Consider the following 23,719-nt stretch of genomic DNA (forward strand, 5'->3'; position numbering starts at 1 on the left):
AAGAGAAATTGGGGTGACTCTCAACCTTGTGGCAGGTTAGATGAGACTCAGTGCTTCTTTGTTTGGCTTGATGTCCCTTCGAAGGACGGCCCAGAGATCATTTGGTCTGCAGGGTGTTTGCTTCGGCAGGCTGATTTTAACCAACTCTGACAGGAGGGCAGAGGTCTCCAAGCGAGGTCAGGACCACAAATCCCATCCCAGCAGGTGCATGATGGGGAGACAGCGCCCTCCAGATGACCTTCAAGTTCCCATTGATTTCCCATCAAGCAGTGCTTCCCCACCCGCACGCTGCTCCTGCCTCTGCCACTACCGGTGGGCTTGGGGCTCTGGAAGAGGACATGTGGATCAGCTCTCTGAGAACGTACACACAGAGGACGTTAATTCAGAGAGAGGCCCTTTCAGGGAATTGGAGTAAGTTACTCTGGGGACCACTTCTGGCCACCACTAGTTTATGGTGCCAGTATCAGTCCTGGAAAGTCCTTTTTGGGCGTAGAAAGGAGTGGCTGATACCATGAATGGCAGCATTTATCCACTTGGTCCCACTTCTCTCCAGGCTTTGGGGTGTATAGGTGGCGTTGTGGGGTCCTGAGCAGGATTTGGGTATGGACAGTAGACTTGGTCCCTCACCCACTGTCACGGGTGTGTGAGAGGATCGGAAGTGAGAAGGTGGAGGTGTGATTTTCACTGCCTGTGCTGGGGGCACAGTCCTCTCCTGAGCACTGAGCTTCTTGCCCTCTGCAAGGCTGGGCTTCCATACCCTCCAAACTCTCTGCTGCAGGTTGGCCTGGATCTTTCATTTATTTGTTCAGCGTTATCTGACTAGCATTTCCTATGTGCCAAATCCTGTGTTAGGTGTAGGGGATGCAGTTATCAGGAAGATAAAGGTCCTTCTCGCCCAGAGTTCACAATTTTGTTACGTAGAGGTGATCAGCAGGCCAAGAGAAAGCAGAGACTTTTTTATATTTTTATTTTTTTTTAATTTATTTATTTTGGCTGCATTGGGTCTTCCCTGCTGCTTGCATGCCCTCTCTAGTTGCGGCGAGCAGGGTCCACCCCTCGCCGCGGCGCATGGGCCTCTCATCACGGTGGCCTCTCTTGTGTGGAGCACAGGCTCCAGGCACGCGGGCTTCAGTAGTTGTGGCTCGCGGGCTCCAGAGCGCAGGCTCAGCAGTTGTGGAGCACGGGCTTCATTGCTCTGCGGCATGTGGGATCCTCCCGGACCAGGGCTCGAACCCGCATCCGCCGCATCGGCAGGAGGATTCCCAACCACTGAGCCACCAGGGAAGCCCCAGAGACTTTTTTAGAGCGGTAAATATTATGGAAAAAACAAAATAGGATATGAGATAGTAAAGGCTAGAGCAGGAGTGGAATAGGTTGGGCTACCCTAGATTCAGTGAGTGAAAAAAGACTTCTTTGAATAGAAGCCAGCCATGAGAAGATCTGGGAGAAATGTATACCAGGAACAGGGAATAGCATGTGTAAAATCCTGAGATGAGATGATTTTAGTTTATTAGAGAGACAGAAAGAAGTGCAGTGAGGATGGAGTCCAGTAGGGAAGGGGGGTAGGAGACAAGATGAAGTAGGAAAAGTGGGCACAGCCAGATAGTCTGGGGGCCTGTAGCCACGGGAAGGAGTTCAAATTATATTCTAAGTGCAGTGAAAGCCATTGGAGGGATTTAAGGAGGAGAATGTCGTGATCTGATTTCCATTTTAAAAAGATCCCTTGGACTGCTGCATCGAGAATTGACTACAGAGGATGTGTTCTTTGTGGCTGTGTTTTAAATGCCAGACCAATATTCCCTTTACTGGGGAGGGCAGCACTGAGGCTCTCATTTTCCAGAAGCAAAGATGGGGTCTAAGGATGTGTTTGTCTCTAATCCATGGGCTGCTTCTCCTGGCCATCACCCTCGGGGGACAGCATACTGGTGTCCAGCACATAGCTGGGATTTCAGAAAGGACTTAGTCTATGAACCAGGGAAACTAAAAATACTTAATCAATGAAGTTTCTGTGGTGGGTGTGTATTTTCTTTCTAGGTATGCTTCACCCTAGATAAAGCAACCCCCCCACCCCCCCCACGCCCCCCCACCCCCGCCCCGCCACTTTTGAAAGTTGGTTGCATTCTACACATTCTTTAGCCTCTGGAGGAGAGATTTATTTTGTCAAGTCTGGATGCCATTTGAAAGGCAAACCTTGGATACAAGAAAAGCTACAGTCTTCCTCCCCCCCCCCCCCCCCCCCCCCCGCAGAGCATCTCCCTTTTCTCACTCCCCTTCCCCCATTCTCCCATTATTCACTGGAAGGAGTCACACTGCTTTTCTCCTACCTCTAGTCTCCTGTCCTTGGCTGCCCCTTGACTTCAACCCCAAGTTGCGTATGTCATCAGAACGCCCAGTGGCAGCTCAGGAATCATGGCCAGGTTCTCAGTATAAATTCCGTCTTGCTTAGGCAGCTTTGCATAATAAGTCCCTGAAAAATCTTCACCAGAGCAGATGCCGGAAAAAGGATTTGTTGGGTCCAGCGGGCCTGAACGTCAGACTGAGCGGCATTTCAAATCACAATGGGAGTTTTAGGGTTCAAATTCTTCGTTTGACTTGGCTTTTGCAAGGCGATACCCTCGTTCCCCAGGTGCCTTTCCTGTGATGTTAGGAAGGTCAGAGTCGCCTCCAGAGTGACCGCCCTAAGGAAGTCAGGATCTCCGTACGGTTGTCTTGACCAGGCCTTGTGGATGTTTTGTGAGAGATGCGGACTTCTGTGGGACTCGTCTGCTGCAGGTGAGTGCTGCCAGGTTAATCCATGTCTGCTGCCTGAAAAACATTTCCCACAGGAACGAAACAAGCTGAGTTAAAGTCAGTGAACCAGGCTTTCCTGCTCTGCTGTTACAACATGGCTGAAGAGCGTCACAGGGTTCTCTTGTTCTTGCCCTTGCTCTGGAGTTTGGGGGAACTGTCCTTCAATTAGTGAGTCTCATATTTCTCAGAATCACCGGGGTAATCTGTCAAAAATCCAGATGTCTGGATCACAGGCACATCTCCAGCATCAGAATTGCACAATGCCACCCCACCCTCCTGCCCGCATTGATGCTGATACAAACCAAAGTTTGAGAACCTCTGCCCTAGATCCCTCTTCTGGAAGGTGGGGTGACGGCATTCTTGATAAGCACAGAAGGGGTGTTTCCTACATCAGCAGAAGAGGAGCAAGTCTTCCTGGGGTGATCTGATGACAGCACAGCACAATATTCAGTGAGCTTCTTACAGAGTTCACAGAAGAGGAATGTTGGTTCTGCATCTTGGTGTGAGTACTGTAGATGGAGAAATACAATCTCAAGAGCTGAAGCGACCCTTTTTAAGATGATGAAGAGAATTCAGTAGAATTTGAACTTATAGGATATCTGTTTTCAGATGCCTAACCCTGTGCTCTGGAGAAGCCACGTAACTTCAGGCTCACTTCACTGTCATCTGGAGAAAGAAGGTCCTCAGCGTCCCTCAACTGTGAAGCTTCCATGAGTTTGCTAAGGATGGCGTGACATTTCAAACAAGCAATCTGTATTTATCACATGCTTCTCCATTCTCAGCACTGTGCTTGGTGGGGTAGCACAGAAGTATATAACTCGTAGTCCCTGTCTTCAAGATGTTTATAATCCAGTTGCGTGGGGAGAGAGAAGGACGGTGGTAGAGACTGGCCAAACATGAGTGAGACAATTAGGGAGCTCAGAGAGGCAGAGAGCAAGAACCATTGGCAGGAATAACTGGGGAAGCTTCCTGGAAGAGGTGGGACTTCAGCCAGCCCTTGAACAGGGTAAGGTCAACCAGGCCAAGGCCAGGAGGCAAGAAGAATTCCAGACTCGGGGTGGGGGGGGGGGGTCTGAGTAAAGTATTTTGTTGGGGTCCAGGGAAGGCCTGTCTGCTTCATATACGCAGGAAGGTCAGATAAGGATTCATTCATTCATCCACTCAGTCCTTCATCATCAACCCAACACAGCAAGCTCTGCTGGGCTTGGGGATAGAGCAGCAGACAAGCCAGATGCGGTTTCTGCACCTGGGGCAGGCTTTAGACTCCTGAGATCACCGTGCAGCATCTACTCTGTTCTCCTTGCTGCCTGAGGTTGGCCTCACCACCCTGCTGCCTAATGTCTTGGGTTGGAGGTTTGTGTGGGTACCTGACAACCTCAAAGATACTGTTGTGTGTATGTGTGTCACATGGAGGGCATTAGCCTGCTCAGACAGAGGGTCAAGTGATAAAGTGGCAGAAAACACTGCTCTTTGAAGGAAGGAGAGAGGAATCACCACTGATGACAGGCATTTACCTCTGTGAGTCAGAGGTTCTCATTTAATTATCTTGGAGCTGAAGTAGGAGCTATGTACCCATATTGTGGGAAGGAGAATTTAGGCTCAAGGAGAGTAAGTAACTTGCCCCAGGTTCGTGTAGCCAGTAAGCAGTGGAGCTGGACTCATCTGCCTGATTCCAAGTCTCTGTTCTACCTCAATACCAAGACTCTCCAAGGGCCTGAACAGCTCAGTAGAAGAATTTGGCACTCTTGGGAGCCATCTTGGCTTCTGTACTGAGGAATGCAAGATTGAAAACTGGGTTCGAGGGAGACTTCTTTCTGTCAGCTGGGTAGGAGGAGAGCTATAGCGATTGCAGTCAGGACACTGCTGCAGTAACAGGGGCCGGGTGCTGAGGACTAAGTGGAAGTGCCTGCGAACGTTCTTCTAATATTTTTTTTAAAGTTGCAAGTAGACAGTCATGTAATCTAAATCACCACCCTATATGTGCAAAAAACTCAGAAGACCATGCATGCACCATATGCTTTACTGCTCTGATTGAAACTCCTACCATAAGTGAGTGGTATATGAGTTGTTGAAAGCAATTCAACAAAGAATTCTCGGACACTTACAGTGTGCTGGGCTCTCTGCTAGATGCTGGAGGTGAACCACTGGAAAAGCCAGGTGTGCAGGGCTGCTGGGTTACACTGCTCCAGTACGATTCACACTGGAGTTTATATGAAAGGTGTGCCTGGTGTGGTTTAGTGTAAAATCTGAATGGCTGTGTGCAGTGGCCCTGAGGATGTGGTCCCCGCCCTCATGGAGTTTGTAGTCTAGTAGGGAAGACAAGTATTAAACATTGAGTTGAGTTAAAATTGCCATTGTTAATAGTATTATTATTGTTGTTTTTGTTGGAAGAGGACAGAATGAGGAGGAAGGGGATTGAATCTCTCTCTTAAAATCCTCTATCTCCCTTCCTATTTTATATAAGAAACCCTGTCTTAGCTGGGGCTGCTATAACAAAATAACCATAGACTGGGTGGCTTAAACAACGGACATTTATTTCTCACAATTCTGGTGGCTGGGGTGTCTGAGATCAGTGTGGCAGCATGGTCTAGGTGAGGTCTGGTAAGGGCACTCTTCTTGGGTCACAGGTAATTGCCTTCTTGCTATGTCCTCACATGGCAGAGAGAGAGAGAGAGAAAGAGAGAGACAGAGACAGAGAGGGAGGGAGAGGGAGAGAGAAAGCGATAATCCCATCTTGGGTGCTCTACTCTCATGACCTAATTACCTCCCAAAGGTCCCATCTCCAAATACCATCCATTGTGGGGTCAGGGCTTCAACACGTGAATTTCATGGGTGTGGGGGGGATGCAGTTCAGTCCATAGCAAACACTAAACTTGGTTTTCTTTCAAGGGCAGCTTGAGGAACAGTGTAACGGTGAGGAAAATGAAAAGGTTCCCCCACCTCGGCAAATATTGCCCCCTGCTTGCTAATTATTACAAAACACGACACAAATGGGAGATGGCTTTCCGTGCCACAGTTAGAGTTAAACGTGTTTAAATGCAAACAGGAGGAAGTTAGCAAATTGGTGTAGATGAGTTTTAATGTGTGTGTGTGGGCCATTGTGGAAGTTGGGCAGCTGAGTGAGACAGCAGGAAAGCCAGGTGCCCACAGAGAAGAGGGGCCGATGGGGGAAGGCAGGGCCAGCAATCTGCCACAGGCCTGAGCTCCTCTTTATCTCTGCTTATCTCTGTTTATGAGCACAAATAGCTGTGATGGGCCAAGGTCCTGTTTTTACAGCTGGAAGGGACCTGTGGCCACGGGGTGGGAAAGGAGAGAATGGGAGAGCTCCCCGAGACATGAAAGACTTTGGTGCCAGCTGGGCTGAAGGATAGGGGAGGGTCAAGGACACGGTGCTGGGGAGAGACAGAGCAGGGTTCCCTCAGGTCCCCGCTCCCACCCCTGTGGAGACTGGGGAGGGAGCAGTCTTTGGCAGGGCATGAAGAATTCACTCTTGGACACATGTTTGAGGCAGGGCAGGACACTTGTCCTTGGGTCAGAACATGGGACCACAGGGACAATGAAGAGGGAGGGGCCCTAGGTGTCTGGGTTGGGGGTCGGAGTTGGGAGTCTGTTCGGCACAGTGGACATGGAATCTAAGAGAACAGGCAAGGTCTCGAGAGAGGGAGGTGGAAATGTGAGGAAGGGGAGCAGGGCGTCTTGGAGAGGGTATGACAGGCTCTGAAAATCACATGTGGAGCCTAGTTGGCAGTCCTTTTAGAGAAGTCTTATTTTTTTCCACTCTGAATCCTCTTTGGTGCCTAGAATCCATTTCTCCACAGATATGCTCAAGGAGGGCCACCGGAAAGCTCTCAGAGCTAGGATGGCTCTCTCACTCCAGAAGGGATCGCTAAGGATCCCACAAAACCCTTCACAAAAGCTCCAGTGCGGGGCAGCCAGCACTGCTCCAAGCAGCAGGCCGTGAGGGGCTCCTGCTCTGGCAGAGAGCCCAGCACTTTGTTACCCCTGCCTTTCCTGCTTCTGATTCCAGCCTTGAGTAGCCTGAAGTCAGTTGTTGATGAGACCATCATTCTACTCTGCCTCGTGCCAGCTTCTTTGAGCCCAAGACATCTATCACCCTGTGGAAAATCTAGCCCCCTTGGTTTGATGCAGACAGGTGATGGCTGAGGCTGGGCCGTGCCTGTCCCAGCCTGGGGCACACTGGTCACCACTGCACGAAATGATTCATTTGCTGCCAGCCTTTCCCAGCTTCCTCTGCCCCTTCCTCTGCCCCTTACAACTTTCTTTTTTTTTTTTTTTTAATATTTATTTATTTTTTATTTTGGCTGTGCTGGGTCTTAGCTGCGGCATGTGGACTCTTAGTTATGGCATGCATGCGGGAGCTAGTTCCCTGATTCGGGCCCCCTGCACTGGGAGTGAGGAGTCTTAACCGCTGGACCGCTAGGGAAGTCCCTTTCCCTTGCAAGTTTAATGCAAATGTCACCCCTGGGATCCTATCAATGTGGGATTTTTTTTGTTTGTTTCCGGTACGCAGGCCTCGGGCCTCTCACTGTTGTGGCCTCTCCCGTTGCGGAGCACAGGCTCCGGATGTGCAGGCTCAGTGGCCATGGCTCACGGGCCCAGCCGCTCCACGGCATGTGGGATCTTCCCAGACTGGGGCACGAACCCGTGTCCCCTGCATCGGCAGGCGGACTCTCAACCACTGCGCCACCAGGGAAGCCCCAATGTGGGATTTTTAAAAAAGAAATACCACATGGGGAGAGGAGAGATAAATTAGGGGTTTGGGATTAACATATACATACTACTATATATAAAATAGGTAAACAATAAGGACCTACTGTATAGCACAGGGAACTATACTCAATATCTTATAATAACCTATAATGGAAAAGAATCTGAAAAAGTATATATATATATGTATGTATAACTGAATCACTTTGCTGTACGCTTGAAATTAACACAACGTTGTAAATCAAGTGTACTTCAATTAAAAAAAAAAAGAAATACCACATTGAAAAGGACATTTGTCCCCTCTCCTGTTTAAATTGCTTTCCATGGGTTAGGGAGACCTGGCCATTGATTTTCTTCTAGAGAACAGAGCAAGCCCTGTGAAGCTTTTGGCTAATTAACTTTTGGAGAAGTGCAGCTTGAATTTATCAGAGGATGAAGTCTCTTTTCTCCTCACATATCTTAAAAAAGGCTTTAAACTTTTGTTTCCAAATCGCTGCCAATGCCTGGCCTGTTTAAAAGTGACTTCCCTGGGGACGATGGCAGAGGGTGATGGCTGTCACACTTTTGTAGCTTCAGTCTTTAATACGGTTGTTCCAGTCCTCAGAAAATCTCCCCTGTTTACATAAGGGAGGTATCATTCACACAAAGATTACATTTAAAAATACACATTTCCCCGCAGCATGCCTGTTACTAATAACATTGCATGTTATGAAAGTGGAAAGTATTTAAGATGAAATTAATTTTCACCCAGTGAGCCACTTTGTTTGACTTTTTCGTTCCATTCAGTATGGGGCATGGACTTGGCCAAACGCACTTCTCATTTTCAGCAAGTTCACTTTCTTGTTTCTCTTTTTGGGATTGAAGCTGTTGGAAGCGAGTTCCAGGCATATCGAGAAAAGTCTGATTTGAGATCCTATTGTAGATTTCTTTTGTACTGGCTTCCAGAAGTTTGTTTTGAAAATGGAAACCCTCTTCTCTCCAGTTGATGAGTTTTTTTTTTCTTTATTTTTTATTCTTTTGAAGGCATCTTTATTTATTTTTTTAACATCTTTATTGGAGTATAATTGCTTTACAATGGTGTGTTAGTTTCTGCTTTATAACAAAGTGAATCAGTTATACATATACATATGTCCCCATATCTCTTCCCTCTTGCGTCTCCCTCCCTCCCACCCTCCCTATCCCACCCCTCTAGGTGGTCACAAAGCACCGAGCTGATCTCCCTGTGCTATGCGGCTGCTTCCCACTAGCTATCCAGTTGATGAGTTTTAGTGTACAATTTTCTTCCTTCCTTCCCCTCCCTCCCTCCTTCCCTCCCTCCCTCCCTCTCTCCCTCCCTCCTTCCCTCCCTCCCTCCCTCCCTTCCTTCCTTCCCCTCCCTCCGTCCCTCCCTCCTTTCCTTCCATGGTTTCTCTTTAAGCAGAAGTTTTGGAGTTGGAATAGTTAACATCTTTCTTGGCAGTCTGTCAAAATATCCTGGGAAACCAGATAACGGCTTCTCACATCAGACGCTTCTCTGTCGTGTGTTCTTGTCAGTTCTCGTCCATGTGATGTGACTGGTCTCTGTTATGTGGAGGGAAGCTGGAGCCCCCAGGACACCCTGGACAGGCTGTGTGTCACCTTGCCTGGGCTGAGCTGCCCTCGACAGTTCTGTTACACTGAGCTGCATCGCCTTAGCAGAAGGAGGTATTTAAACTGGTGGGACACAGATGTGAACGCTTCGCAGGAAATGGTTCTTTATTTTTGATCAATCTCATGATCCTTGTTACTAACTTTGATTACATCAGCTTATGTGCAGTTCCATTTTATAGCATTTTGATGGGCTTTCATTCCCCCTCCCCAATTCATTTCCAGCTGTGTGACTATTATAATTTGATTACAGTTAGGTTTTGCAACTGCTAGACACTTTCTGAGCTGTTATGCCGTCCTTGCGAGAGGGAAGATGCCCAGAGGTAAAAAAGGAGCAAAGGGCTTTTTTTTAGGAGGCACGTCCACAAGTAGTTTCCAAAAGATGCCTCAGAAGCTTCAATGATTGTATCCTCCCAGAATAAGGAATTTGCTTTAAGATTTTTGGTACAGTCTGACCCATTGACTTTTAAAAAAGGGTAAGAAGACAAATACTGTATGATAACACTTATATGTGGAATCTAAAAAATACAACAAACTAGTGAATATAACAAAAAAGAAGCAGACTCACAGATAAAGAGAACAAACTAGTGGTTAACGGTGGGGAGAGGGAAGGGGGAGGGGCAAGATAGGGGTAGGGTATTAAGAGGTACAAACTATTACATATAAAATAAGCTACAAGGGTATGCTGTACAATACAGGGAATATAGCCAATATTTTACGATAACTATAAATGGAGGATAACCTTTAAAAGTTGTGACTCACTATCTACTGTACACCTGTAGCTTCCAAAATACTGTACATCGACTACACCTCAATAAAAAAGTGAAAAAGAGTACAGAAGAATCCATTTAAATTTTTCTTTCTTTACTGCTCTAAATATTTTGGTTAAGAAATATATTATGGGCTTCCCTGGTGGCGCAGCGGTTGAGAGTCCGCCTGCCGATGCAGGGGACACAGGTTCGTGCCCTGGTCCGGGAAGATCCCACATGCTGCGGAGCGGCTGGGCCCATGAGCCACGGCCGCTGAGCCTGCGCGTCCGGAGCCTGTGCTCCGCAGCGGGAGAGGCCACAACGGTGAGAGGCCCGCGTACCGCAAAAAAAAAAAAAAAAAAAAAAAAGAAATATATTATTTTAAACTTAGACCCCTCCCCCCCCCCCATTTTGGCATCCTTGGATCTACATAGACCAAAAAAGAGGGACATTCATAATGTCCCTTCAAAATGAGCTACTCGAGTCTCCCTTTTGGCTCTGTAATCCCTGAGGCTCCTCCTCTTCCTGCCTTTTCCTCACTCTCCTCACTAAGAATCTCTGCTTTACCTGGTAAACGTCATGTGATTACATCTGTAATTCCTTGGGCCATTATTTTTTTTAAATTTATTGTATTTATTTTTGGCTGCATTGAGTCTTTGTTGCCGCGCGGGCTTTCTCTAGTTGCAGCGAGCGGGGTCTACTCTTTGTTGCGGTGCACGGGCTTCTCACTGCAGTGGCTTCTCTTGTTGCCGAGCGCGGGCTTCAGTAGTTGCGGCATGTGGGCTCAGTAGTTGTGGCTCGCAGGCTCTAGAGCGCAGGCTCAGTAGTTGTGGCACACGGGCTTAGTTGCTCTGCGGCATGTGGGATCTTCCCAGACCAGGGCTCGAACCCGTGTCCCCTGCATTGGCAGGAGGATTCTTAACCACTGCGCCACCAGGGAAGGCCCCTTGGGTCATTATTAACCTCTGCCATATGCCTATCTTTTATTTGTTAGGTATTTGATCTCATTGATTATGTTTGTGTTTTAAGATTGATCAATTATAGAATGTTGTATTTTTGGTTTTTGAAAAGGACATTATCTTAAAATTAGTAGCATCACCACATGTCCAAGGATACCAAAGATTCAGACACCTAAAATTTACTGTGCTTAATCAGATCACCACTCCAGCAAACCAGAAAGGTCTTTCTATTTGTGTATTAAACTCTTGGAATTGAATTATTTTGAGGTCAAAAATCAACTATTATTATTTCAAATGTTTCTTTTGTTTGTTTTCCATCAGAAAGTTATTTTTCTTTAAGTGTGTGGTTTTAAAAGATTGGTGCATGCCCTTCTTCACCTCCTTCCTCCATAATAGCTCTACTTTTACAGGATGTTTCCTCTGACCTTCTAGCCTTTTCTATGGAGTGTTTCTCTTCTATTGTAATGGAAATCTTTGTATCTGTGCTGGTGGTTTGGGTTCAATCTAGAGTGCCTTTGTTGGTTACCACTGAGAAAAAAGTGTGGCTAATGGGGGATTTTAAGGGGCAGGGGGCTCTAGAAGCCTGGTGTCCTAGTAGATCCCATGCAGAAGGTTGTTCTAGAGCTACTTCCATTCTGGAGTGGGACCTCATGCTTCCTAGAACAGGGAAGTGTCACTTTTACCGGTGGCTTATTCTTGGGGTCCTCATTTCTTTGTTAAAGGGGTTTCTAAGTTTCCTGGTGGATTTAGTACAGGAAATAGAACCTATTGGAGACCTGACACTGAGTTGGATTCTGATGCTTGGCAAAGCTCTTGGTACACATTGCCTTGGTCTTCATAACCGCAAAATCTTCCCTGGGAGGTGGGTGGGTGACTTCAGTTTCCTTCTGCGTGTGTTCTGGTTTTCCCTGGCCTCATTCCTCCTCTCTCTGTCTCCCGGCAGGCTCGGGGACCAGTTCTACAAGGAGGCCATTGAGCACTGCCGGAGTTATAACTCGCGCCTGTGCGCAGAGCGCAGTGTGCGTCTCCCATTCCTGGACTCGCAGACCGGGGTGGCTCAGAACAACTGCTACATCTGGATGGAGAAGAGGCACCGAGGCCCAGGTGAGCCATGCCACCCCTGGGACTTGCACATGTTCGGGATCCCAGCCTGGATGCAGGCCGACTAGAGATTGTCTGGCAATCCCCGCAGCTCGGGTGTGCATGGGGGTGGCGCAAGCTGTACAGGGAGCCTAGGATGCTTTCAAGAAACTCAACTGCTTCTATAACTCCAAAGTGCTCCAAGGGTGCTCCAATGATGGTGTGGGACATTGAAGCCACATTGGCAGGGAGGGGCAGAGTGAAAGAAGTCAGGATGCTTAACCCAAAAAAGGGAAGACTGAGGCCATGACAGCCCTCTTCACCTTTTACCCTGTGTGTTGGTGTAGCTTAGTGGTTATAAGCTGGAAATCCGCAGTCAGATTTTGGTTTGAAGCTGAGCTTTGTCATCAAACCTATTGCCCTCAGGTTCCTCATCTGTAAAATGGGATAATAATTGTACCTACTTCAGGACTTTGTCAGGATTACATGAAAATCTTCATAAAAAGCTCATAACCTGCATTTAGCACATAGTAAGTATGTGCTCCAAAAATATTGGCTGTTATTGTTGATATTATTTTTATTACTATTACTGTGATACTAGTCTTCTAGGCTCCAGAGAACAGAAGAAAGACCAATAGGTGGAGATCAGGGAGGCAATTATAAGAATTCAGTTTTCTGGCTCTATAAGGGTATATTACAAAAATTTGTTTTTAGTTTTTAAAGTTTTTTATTTTTGGCTGTGTTTTGGGTCTTTGTTGCTGTGCGCGGGCTCTCTCTATTTGCGGCAAGTGGGGGCTACTCTTAGTTGAGGTGTGCGGGCTTCTCATTGCAGTGGCCTCTCCTGCTGTGGATCAAGGGCTCCAGGTGCGTGGGCTTTAGTAGTTGTGGCCCATACGCTCAGTAGTTGTGGTTCGTGGGCTCTAGAGCACAGGCGCAGTAGTTGTGGTGCACAGGTTTAGTTGCTCTGTGGCATGTGGGATCTTCCCTGACCAGGGCTCAAACCCATGTCCCCTGCATTGGCAGGTGGATTCTTAACCACTGTGCCACCAGGGAAGCCCTAAAATTTTTATTATGAAAGGTTTCAAAGCCATACAGAAGTGGAGAGAATAGTAAAATGAATTTCTATGTACTTATCACACAGCCTTAACACCCAGTGATCAACTCATAGCCAATCATTTCATTTATACTCACCTCCCACTTTCCTCCTTGAACCCAGGTTATTTTGAAGCAAATCAAGACAGCATATTATTTCATCTGTAAATTTTTCAGTATGTATCTCTAAATGGTAAGAACATAAACATACCAACCATAGCTATCAAAGCTCAAAGTTAAAAACAAGACATTAATAGCATCAAATATTTGTTGAACATTTATTTCCCCCTATAGTTGAAATCAAGATCCAAATAGGACTCTCCTACATTACAATTGGCTGATGTGTCTCTTAAGTCTCTTTAAATCTGTAGGTTTCTTTCTCTCTCTCTCTTTTTCTCTCGTTATTTGTGGAAGAAACTGGGTTGTTTGCACTGTAGGGTTTCCCAGAGTCTGGATTTTCTCACTGCATCCCCATGGTGTTATTCCTGTGAATTGGTAAGAGCAGATTCACGTTCAATTTTTGGGGCTGGAACAGTTCCTAAGTGGTGATGTGTACGTTCCTCAGGAGGTTCATGGGGTCTAGATATCACTCTTTTACTGATGTTAGCAGCCCTTGATGAAAATTGCCTAGATCCTTTATACTATACAGGGTTGCAGAATGGTGCATTCAATTCGAGGATATCATTATTTCTTCATTTATTAGCTCTACGGCATTTATAAAGAGAAATATCTCCTCATTAAAGTTTTAGTTATTGTGTGGTATAGTTCACATATGAAAGGATGGATAAATGATTTTTCTCCTTTATTTATCAGTTTTCAAAATAATGAGTTGGTTCCCTAGTATTCTCCAAAGGTGATCAATAAAGTTATTTTTATTATCTTGAGTACCATCATGAATTCACAGATTTATACATTTTGGCTACATTTTAATCCATTGCAAGTATTATTCTTGATGCTTAAATTGTCCCATCTTTGGACAGTAGGGGTTTTGTCCGGTGCTAGTGTTTTGATACCGCCTAGTAGTTTCTCTAGCATCCTTGATATCCTAATGTTGGGACAAATGTTTCAGGCTCATCTTGTACATGTCCTGGACCAGACCTAGAATCAGCTATTTCTCTAAGAAACCCTGTTTCCTCTTTTTTTTTTTGCGATACGCGGACCTCTCACTGTTGTGGTCTCTCCCGTTGCAGAGCACAGGCTCTGGACGCACAGGCTCAGTGGCCATAGCTCATGGGCCCAGCCGCTCCGCGGCATGTGGGATCCTCCTGGACCAGGGCACGAACCCGTGTCCCCTGCATCGGCAGGCGGACTGTCAACCACTGCGCCACCAGGGAAGCCCCTATTTCCTCTTTGTAGGAATATTATTTAGAGACCACAATCTGGTGGTGCTCATTGCTCCTGGGTTGGTTGTTGATTCTAGGCCTTTGCAGTGAGCAGAACTAAGAAATATGATTTCTTGTTTCATTATTTCTCTTTTTAAGGGAAAATACATTATGAAATTTACTGGTATTTCCCATTCAATTCAGTTTTCGACAGTTTTAACTATCTTAATTCTCTGTCTCCTTTCTCCCACACCAGAAAAGGATACTGGCTCTTAATGATGCCAGCATAATTACTTATCTGTTTTATTCTGTGATAAACACACAGCAATATCAGAATAAAATGAGACTGCCATCAATAAGGTTACTTAAATGGTTTAAGTTTTTATTTCTTTCTTTGCAATTGTTTTTTTGTCCTTAGCGTATTTCCTATTAAGGATGTAGAGTCAAATTACTGTGTTTAAGGTCACTTAAAATAATTCCTCTGTGTGGTTGTACTACTAACTCAATACACAGTTGGATTTATTTGTTTCATTTTTGCTTTCACTTATTAGGTATTGCTGGGGTTTTTTTTGTATTTTATGTAATTACATTTTTAAATTAACTTTTTATTTTGAAATAATTATAGATCCACAGGAAGTTGTAAATATAGTACAGAGAGATCGCCTGTACCCTTCACGCAATTTCCCCCAATGGATATATCTTGTGTAACTATAGTATAATATCAAACCAGAAAATTGACATGGATGAAATGTGTGTGCATAGCTCTATGCCATGTTATCACATGTATAGATTTGTGGAACCACCACCACAATCAAGATACAAAACTATTCCATCACCACAAAGATCTCCCTCATCCTACCCCTTTATAGTCACACCCACCTCTTCCTCTCTTCATTTAAATCCTTTATCCTCTCACATTTATAACAACAGTATCTTAAATATTTCCTCTACATACGTTGGAAACCACATCAGACAGACGTCTAATTCTTGCTTCAATTGTCAAATATAATTTAGAAAACTTAAGTGTCTGTTGTATTTACTCATATTTTTACTCTTTTGCTGTTGTTTCTTCCTTTCTGATGTTCCAAGATGCCTGCTTTTATAATTCCTTTCTGATTAAGTACTTTCTTTAGCCATTCTTTTTAAGTAGGTCTGATAGTAACAATTCTTAGTTTTCCTTCTTCTGAGAATGTCTTGATTTTTCCCGTCATTACATTTTTTTTTTTGGCCACACTGCACAGTATGCAGGTTCTTATTTCCCTGACCAGGAATTGAACCTGTGCCCCCTGCAGTGGAAGCGCAGAGTCCTAGCCTGGGCCTAACCTGGACCACCAGGGAATTCCGCCCCTCATTCCTGAAAGATATTTTTATTTTATTTTATTAATTTATTTTTTTATTGGGGTATAGTTGCTTTACAATGTTGTGTTAGCTTCTACTGTACAGAGAAGTGAAGCAGGGTTCCCTGTGCTATACAGCAGGTTCTCATTTCAAGTGTTGATCTATTTTATATATGTTAGTTTATATATGTTAATTCCAATCTCCCAATTCATCCCACCCCACCTTTCCCCCCTTGGTGCCCATACATTTTTTCTCTACATCTATGTCTGTATTTCTGCCTTGCAAACTGGTTCATCTGTACCATTTTTCTAGATTCCACAAATATGCGTTAATATACGATATTTGTTTCTCTCTTTCTGACTGACTTCACTCTATATGTCAGTCTCTGGGTCCATCCACATCTCTACAAATGACCCAATTTAGTTCCTTTTTATGGCTGAGTAATATTCCATGGTATATGTGTGCCCCATCTGAAGGATATTTTTTTTGTTGGATATAAAATTCTGGGATGACAGTCCTTTTATTTTAACACTTGAAAAATGTCTTGCCACTGCCTTTTGGCCTCAGTAGTTTGTGATGAGAAATCTGCTGTCATTCAGATTGTTTTCTCTTATAAGTGAGGTGTCATTTTTCTCTCACTGCTTTTGAGATTTTTTTGTTATTAGTTTTCAGAAATTTGATTTTGATGTCTTGGTATAGATTTCTTTGAGTTTATCCTTGTCAGGATTCACTCAGCTTCTTGAATCTTATGTTTTTTTGCCAAATTTGGAAATTTTTCAGCCGTTATTTCTTTGAATATATTTTCAGCCTCACTCTCTTTCCCTTCTCCTTCTGGGACTCCACTGGGAAAGAAAATTCTGGAACTCCAAAATGTTAGATCTTTTGTTATAGTCCCATAAGTCCCCCAGGCTCCCTTCTTTTCTCCTCCTCCTCCTCCTCCTCCTTCTTCTTTTTTCCAATCTATTTTCTCTCAGTTGCTCAGATTGGAGGATTTCTATTATACACTCTTCAGATTCATTACTTCTTTCATCTATCCTCTACATTCTGTTGTTGAGCCCATTCATTGAGGGTTAGTTTGGTTTTTGTCATTAGTTCTTCTTTATATCTTCTATTTCTATGTGGGACTTTATATTTTTTCATTTGTTTCAAGTGTTGATGATTGTTTGAAACATTTTTATGACGGCTACTTTAAAATCCTTGTCAGATAATTCTAACATTTGTGTCATTTCAGTGTTGGTACCTGTTGTATTTTCTCATTCAAGTTGAGATTTTCCTGGTTCTTCATATGACTGATTTTGATTGAATCCTGGACATTTTGACTATAATGTTATGAGACTCTAGATATTATCTAAATCTTCTGTTTTCACAGACCTCCTCTGACACTGTGCTGACAGGGGAAGAGAGGTGCCCCTTGTTACTGTCGGATGGATGTGGAAGTCCATGTTCCCCACTCGGTCTCTGTTGCCACCCTGGTGGGGGAGGAGTACCTTATTATTGCTGGGTGGGGGTGGGAATTCAGATTCCCCACTAAACCTTCACCAATACCACCCTAGTTGGGAGGAGGAAGAGTGCCTCATTACTCTTCCCTGTGCGGGCTCCACTGACACGACGGGGGGTCAGTTTGTCACTTCACCTTCTCTGACACTAACCCAGCAAGGGGATGCCCTGCTAGACTGCCCCTTTCCTGGTCCTTTAGCTAGAGAGAGCAGGATTTCCTTTCTTTCTTTTTTTTTTTCCAATTTATTTATTTATTTTTGGCTGTGTTGGGTCTTTGTTGCTGCACATGGGCTTTCTCTAGTTGCAGTGAGCAGGGGCTACTCTTCGTTGTAGTGCACAGGCTTCTCATTGCAGTGGCTTCTCTTGTTGCAGAGCATAGGCTCTAGGGCTCTCGGGCTTCAGCAGTTGTGGCACACAGGTTTAGTTGCTCCATGGCATGTGGGATCTTCCTGGACTAGGGCTCAAACCCATGTCTCCTGCATTGGCAGATGGATTCTTAACCACTGCACCACCAGGGAAGCCCTGAGAGCAGGATTTTCTTGGGGCTTCTTTTGTCTACATTTGTAGGTGTTTCTGGATTATCAACTTTTCCAGAACTCTGTCTGGGATATATAAAGCAAAAGGAATGCCCAGGGAACTCACCACCCTGTTGTTTCTTGGGTCTGAAAGTTCCTAGCTTGTCAGCCTCTTTACCTTTCAGTATCTTATTTTTGTTGTGTAAACAAAGTCTAAGAGTTTTAGTTGTACTTAGTGGGAGGAATATGTAAGAGTATATCTACTCTATCTTTCCAGAAGCAGAAGTCCCTGGGTTGTTTTTTCATTAAAAATGTTAACAGCTTGGGCTTCCCTGGTGGCGCAGTGGTTGAGAGTCCGCCTGCCGATGCAGGGGACACGGGTTCGTGCCCCGGTCCGGGAAGATCCCACATGCCGTGGAGCGGCTAGGCCTGTGAGCCATGGCCTCTGAGCCTGTGTGTCTGGAACCTGTGCTCTGCAACGGGAGAGGCCATAGCAGTGAGAGGCCTGCGTACAGCAAAAAAAAAAAAAGAAAAAAAAAAGTTAACATCTTTATTGAAGCATAACTGACATACAGTACTCTGCACATATTTAACATGTACAATTTGATAAGTTTTGACATCTGTATACCTGTGAAACTATCATGACAATCAATATAATGGATATATCCATGACTCCCAAAAGTTTCCTTGTGTCTCTTGTAATTCCTCCTTCCTGTTCTTCCTCCTACCTCTACCTTATATGTCTCCCAATCCCCAGGCATGCTTTCTATACTGGAATCATATAATATCTACTTTGTTTTTTGGTGGCTGGTGGCTGGGGTCTTGACTTCTTTCACTCAGAGTAATTACTTTGAGATCATCCATGTTCTAGCATATATCAATGATTCATTTTTTTATGCTGAGTAGTATTCCATTGTATGGCTATATCACAGTTTATTCATTCATCTGTTGATGGACATTTGGATTTGTTTCCAGTTTTTGGCTATTTTAAATAAAACTGCTATGAACATTTGTGTATAAGTCTTCATATGGACTTATAATTTCATTTCTCCTTGGTAAAGTACCTAGGAGTGTAACGGCTATATCATAAGGAAGGTATATATTTAACATTTTAAGAAACTGTCAGGCTGTTTTTCAAAGTGGTTGTACCATTTTATATCCATTCCAGCAATGTATGAGAGTTCCAGTTCCTCTATATTCTCACTAACATTTGGTATGGTCAACTTTTTAAAGTTTTAGCCATTCCTATTGTTATATAGTGGTATCTCATTGTGGTTTTACTTTCCATTTCCCTAATTAATGATGTTGGGCATATTTACATGTGCTTATTTACTATCCATGTATATCCTTTGGTAAAATATTCAGATCTTTGGACCATTTTAAAATTGGGTTGTTTGCTGGTTTTCTTGTTAATGAAAATAGATACAAGACCTCTCCAAATTTGTCCTTCTTTTTTGAAGTTATTTCAGCTATTCTAGGTTCTTCGAACTTCCATAAGAATTTTATAATCAATTTGTAAATTTCTACAAAAAGTCTGCTGGGATTTTGGTTGACATTGTGTGGAGGTTTTTTTAAAAAAATATTTATTTATTTATTTTTGGCTGCACTGGGTCTTCGTTGTTGCGCACAGGCTTTCTCTAGTTGTGGGAATAGGGGGCTACTCTTCACTGTGGTGCGCGGGCCTCCCATCGCAGTGGCTTCTCTTGTTGTGGAGCATGGGCTCTAGGCACGCTGGCCTGAGTAGCTGTGGCGCTCAGGCTTGGTATTTGTGGCTCACAGGCTCTAGAGCGCAGGCTCAGCAGCTGTGGCACACGGGTCCAGCTGCTCTGCGGTATGTGGGATCCTCCTGGACCAGGGCTCAAACCCATGTCCCCTGCATTGGCAGGCGGACTCCCAACCACTGCACCACCAGGGAAGCCCTTCTGTGGAGTTTATAGATCAACTTGGGGAAAACTGACGGTTCTCAATATTGAGTCATCCAACCCATGGATATAATATATCTTCCCATTTATTATTATCCCTTTTAATTTTTCTCATCAATAATTTTTAGTTTTCAATGTACAGTTCTTTCACATTTTTGTCAGATTTATCTCTAAGTGCTTAATATTTTTGATAATATTGTAAATGGATTAAAAAAATTTAAATTTCTGATTTTTCTTTGCTAGTATACAGAAATACAATTATTTTTTGTGTATTCACGTGAATCCTACAATCTTGCTGTACTCATTTATTAGTTCTAGAAGCTTTCTGTAGATTCCACAGAATTTTCTACATAGTTGATTATTTTAGTGAATAAAGAAAACTTTTCAATATCTATGCATTTTATTTATTTTACTTCTCTATTGCACTGGCTGGAATGTCCAGTACAATATTAAGTAAACATGGAAAGAGTGGACATCCTTATGTTGTTCCTGATCTTAAGGTGAAAGCATTCATTCTTTCATTATTAAGTATGATGTTAGGTGTAGGGTTTTTTTGTTTTTTATTTATTGCCATACTGCGTGGCATGCAGGATCTTAGTTCCCCCAACCAGGGATCACACCCCTGCCCCCTGCAGTGGAAGTGTGGAGTCTTAACCAGTGGACTGCCAGGGAAGTCCCAGCTGTAGGTTTTTTGTAGTTGCTCTTTATGAGATTGAGGATGCTCCTATTTCTAGTTTGACAGTTTTAAATCAGGATTGGATGTTGGTTTTTGTCAACTGATTTTGCTGAGTCTATTGAGATGATTATGTGGTTTTGCTTTTGTAGTTTGTTAATATGATGAGTTACATTGATTGTTTTTTTAAATTTATTTATTTTATTTATCTTTCTTTTTGGCTGCATTGGGTCTTCGTTGCTGCGTGCAGGCTTTCTCTAGTTGCGGCAAGTGGGGGCTACTCTTTGTTGTGGTGCGCAGGCTTCTCATTGAGGTGGCTTCTCGTTGCGGAGCACGGGCTCTAGGTGCGCGGGCTTCAGTAGTTGGCGGCATGCAGGCTCAGTAGTTGTGGCTCACGGGCTCTAGAGCGCAGGCTCAGTAGTTGTTGCGCATGGGCTTAGTTGCTCCGCGGCATGTGGGATCTTCCCAGACCAGGGCTCAAACCCATGTCTCCTGCATTGGCAGGTGGATTCTTAACCACTGTGCTATGAGGGAAGCCCATATTGCTATGTTTTTAAGTGTTCTAATATTTTCTTCTCCAGTGTCTAATCTGACATTAATTCCATCCAGTATGTTTTTAATCTCACACACTGTAGTTTTCATTTTTAGAAGTCAAATTGGAGTCTTTTAAAACAAACTGTTTTTAACTTTTAAACATATGGAATACAAATAATAACTGTTTTAGTGTTCTTGCTGCTAATTCTAACATCAGTGTCAATTCTGGGTTGGTTTCAATTGATTTTTTTCCCCCTCTCATTGTAGGTCATATTTTCTAGCTTCTTTACATGCCTTGTAATTTTTGATTGGATGTCCAACTTTGTGAATTTTACCTTGCTGGGTACGGTATATATTTTTTATTCCTGTAAATATTCTGGAACTTTGTTTTGGTTCACTGTCAAGTGACTTGGAAACAATTTGATCTTTTCTTATCTTGCTTTTAAGATTTGTTAGGTGGAACTGGAGCAGTGCTTAGCCTAGGGCTAATTATTCCTCATTAGTGAGGCAAGACCATTCTGTGTACCCTACCCAGTACTCCATGAATCATGAGATTTTCCCAGCATGCTTGTGGGAACAGACTATTCTCAGCCCCTTGTGCAAACCAGGCACACCTCTGTTCTTACAGGTGGTGCTTTCCTCGGCATTGAGTAGATTCCTTACAAGCATGCTCTCATCAGTACTGAGCTGAATACTTGAAGGGGACCCTTTGTGTATCTCCGCAGTTCTTTCTCTGTGCCGCTTTCTTCTTTTTACTATTCTTTTCCTTGAATTCTAGTTACCTTGGTCTTCCCAGACTCTCAGCTCTTTCTCTTCAGTTCAGACTCAGGAAGTTGGCTGGGTTCTACCCATGTTCCTCCTCCTTGTGCTACACTCTGGAAACTCTCTCAAGGAAGTAAGCCCGGGCAGTCATAGGACTCATCTTGTTCATTTTTTTCTCTATCTTGGCTTCAGGTGGGAAGGTAAATCTGGTCCTTGGTAAACCATTTTAGCTAGAAGCAGATGTTTGTTTTTATATTTTAATTTAATTTAATAATATAAAATATTTACATGGTTCTAAAGTCAAATCTACAAAGCATGGTATATTCAGAGAGAGAGTCTAGCTCTATTCTATCTCTGTTCTTTTACCCTGTTCCTTTCTTCTTTCTAAAGGCAACTTTCTCTTCTTCTTGTTACTATTATTCTGTTTTTATTTTCCCTGTAACTTTTTTAAAAAATTAATTTTTGGTTTATCTTTCCATTAAAAAACTCTGTGCAAGCACACAACATATATGTATGTATATATATGTGTGTATATCCCCATTTGTTAAAGAAATGGTAGCTAGGCTACGCTTATGAGCTGTATGACCCTGCACCAGTTACTTAATCACTGCTTTCCTCACTATCCTCATCCTTTAAATGTCTCGTAGGCTTTTTGTCACAATGAGATAGCATTGAGTATAAGGTGCTAGCCTAGAGCAGAGTAAGAGCTCAGTAAATGTTAGCTACTGTTACTCTGTCAGCATTTGTGTGTGATGGGACCAGTGAGGGGCTTGGGAACTTCTGGGCCAGAAGAAGCAGGCAGAATTATGGATTTGAGGTCTACCTTGCCAGGGCAGTCCTGGCACATGGGACACTGAAATTGAATCTTAGAGAGAAGCTTACAGGGAAGAATGGGAGGGGAGGCAGGAAGGGGATGGTCGGGGAGCCAGACAGAGAGCCACGCTGAGTGCTGTCACGTGGTGCCAAGTGCCCAGGACTCCAGACTTTCAGGGAAGAGAAGAGGCACTGTGGCCTGGGGTGGTTCAGGAATGCTCCACTGAAGAGGCGGTCCATGAGATCAGGGCAGCTCTTATATAAGCCAGGAGAAGAGAGGATGACAGCACTAAGAAATGACATGGCTATAAGTGCTTGGGAAATACATCTTCCCCACTCCTCAAGCCCTACCCGGGGCTTATCACTCATCCCTCCAACTCTGCAGTTGGTCCAAATTGGCATCCTCAGCCACAAACATTAATGGAGCACCTATTATGTGCCGGGCCCTGGGGAAATAAATATGAGTAAGATTTGATCTTGTTCGAAGTTCCTTATGTGAGAGTTTTTCAAACTACAGTTGTCTTGGTGAATCTCTGTTATTCTGGTTCGGTAGGATTGGACTGGAACCAAGCTGCCATCTGCCCTTTTCGATAACTACTTCTGCAATTCTGATGCCCAGTCTTGGTGAAGAATCCCAGGCTCACGAGCAGGTGTAGTCACTGCCTCTTTCTTCCAACTCCCATTGCCCTCCAGTTCTCCGTCCTCTCCGTAGGCTCTCCTTCAAACCCAAGCAGGTGGATGGGGTGGGTGGCTGGGATGCAGATGACACCTGTTCACTCTTGGGACCGAGGGTGGACAAATTGGCATAAGTATATAACAGGAAGGTAGATTTTGATTCAAAATAAGGGCAAGGTGAGGCTCTTTATCACAGTAAGAGTTGGCCAACAGTCTGTCCTGTGAAGTAATGAGCTTTCTGTTGTGGGGAGCCTCGGGCCACCTCCCTGAGCTGCTGCAGGCAAAGCCCTTCTCTGGGTGGGTTTGAATGCCACTGCTCAGCTCTGGTCTGGGGAAGAGGAAGCCATTCTGTTTCTTCTTTTCACATCTGTTCCCATCCCATTTCATCTTCTGAATTCTTAATGGCTCATGCTGTGTCTGTCAGAGATGCTCACACACTCAGGACCCACCTGCTGAACGCAGGACACACATATAACAAGTGATTTGCCTGGAGTCTGCCGACTGCTCAGGCACCGAGCTCGTCCTGCTGAATTTTCCTATGAAGCCAGTTCTCCCACCATCCAGTGTGTGAGTTCCCATGTGCATGTGCGTGTGTGCATGTGCGTCCGTTGTGCTTGCACCTAAGTGTACCTGGAGTTGCAGAT

General features: G+C 44.3%; 1 protein-coding gene across 1 annotated transcript in view; it reads left to right on the plus strand.

The window, feature by feature from the left end:
• The window catches only part of DPF3 (double PHD fingers 3), a 202,921-nt gene that overhangs the window by 95,918 nt on the left and 83,284 nt on the right, over positions 1 to 23,719 (plus strand). The window contains 1 exon segment of the mRNA XM_065870834.1: positions 11,796 to 11,956. Coding sequence (XP_065726906.1) covers positions 11,796 to 11,956 — 161 coding nt within the window.

Source organism: Phocoena phocoena, chromosome 2 (genome assembly GCF_963924675.1).
Source record: "Phocoena phocoena chromosome 2, mPhoPho1.1, whole genome shotgun sequence".
NCBI lineage: Eukaryota > Metazoa > Chordata > Mammalia > Artiodactyla > Phocoenidae > Phocoena > Phocoena phocoena.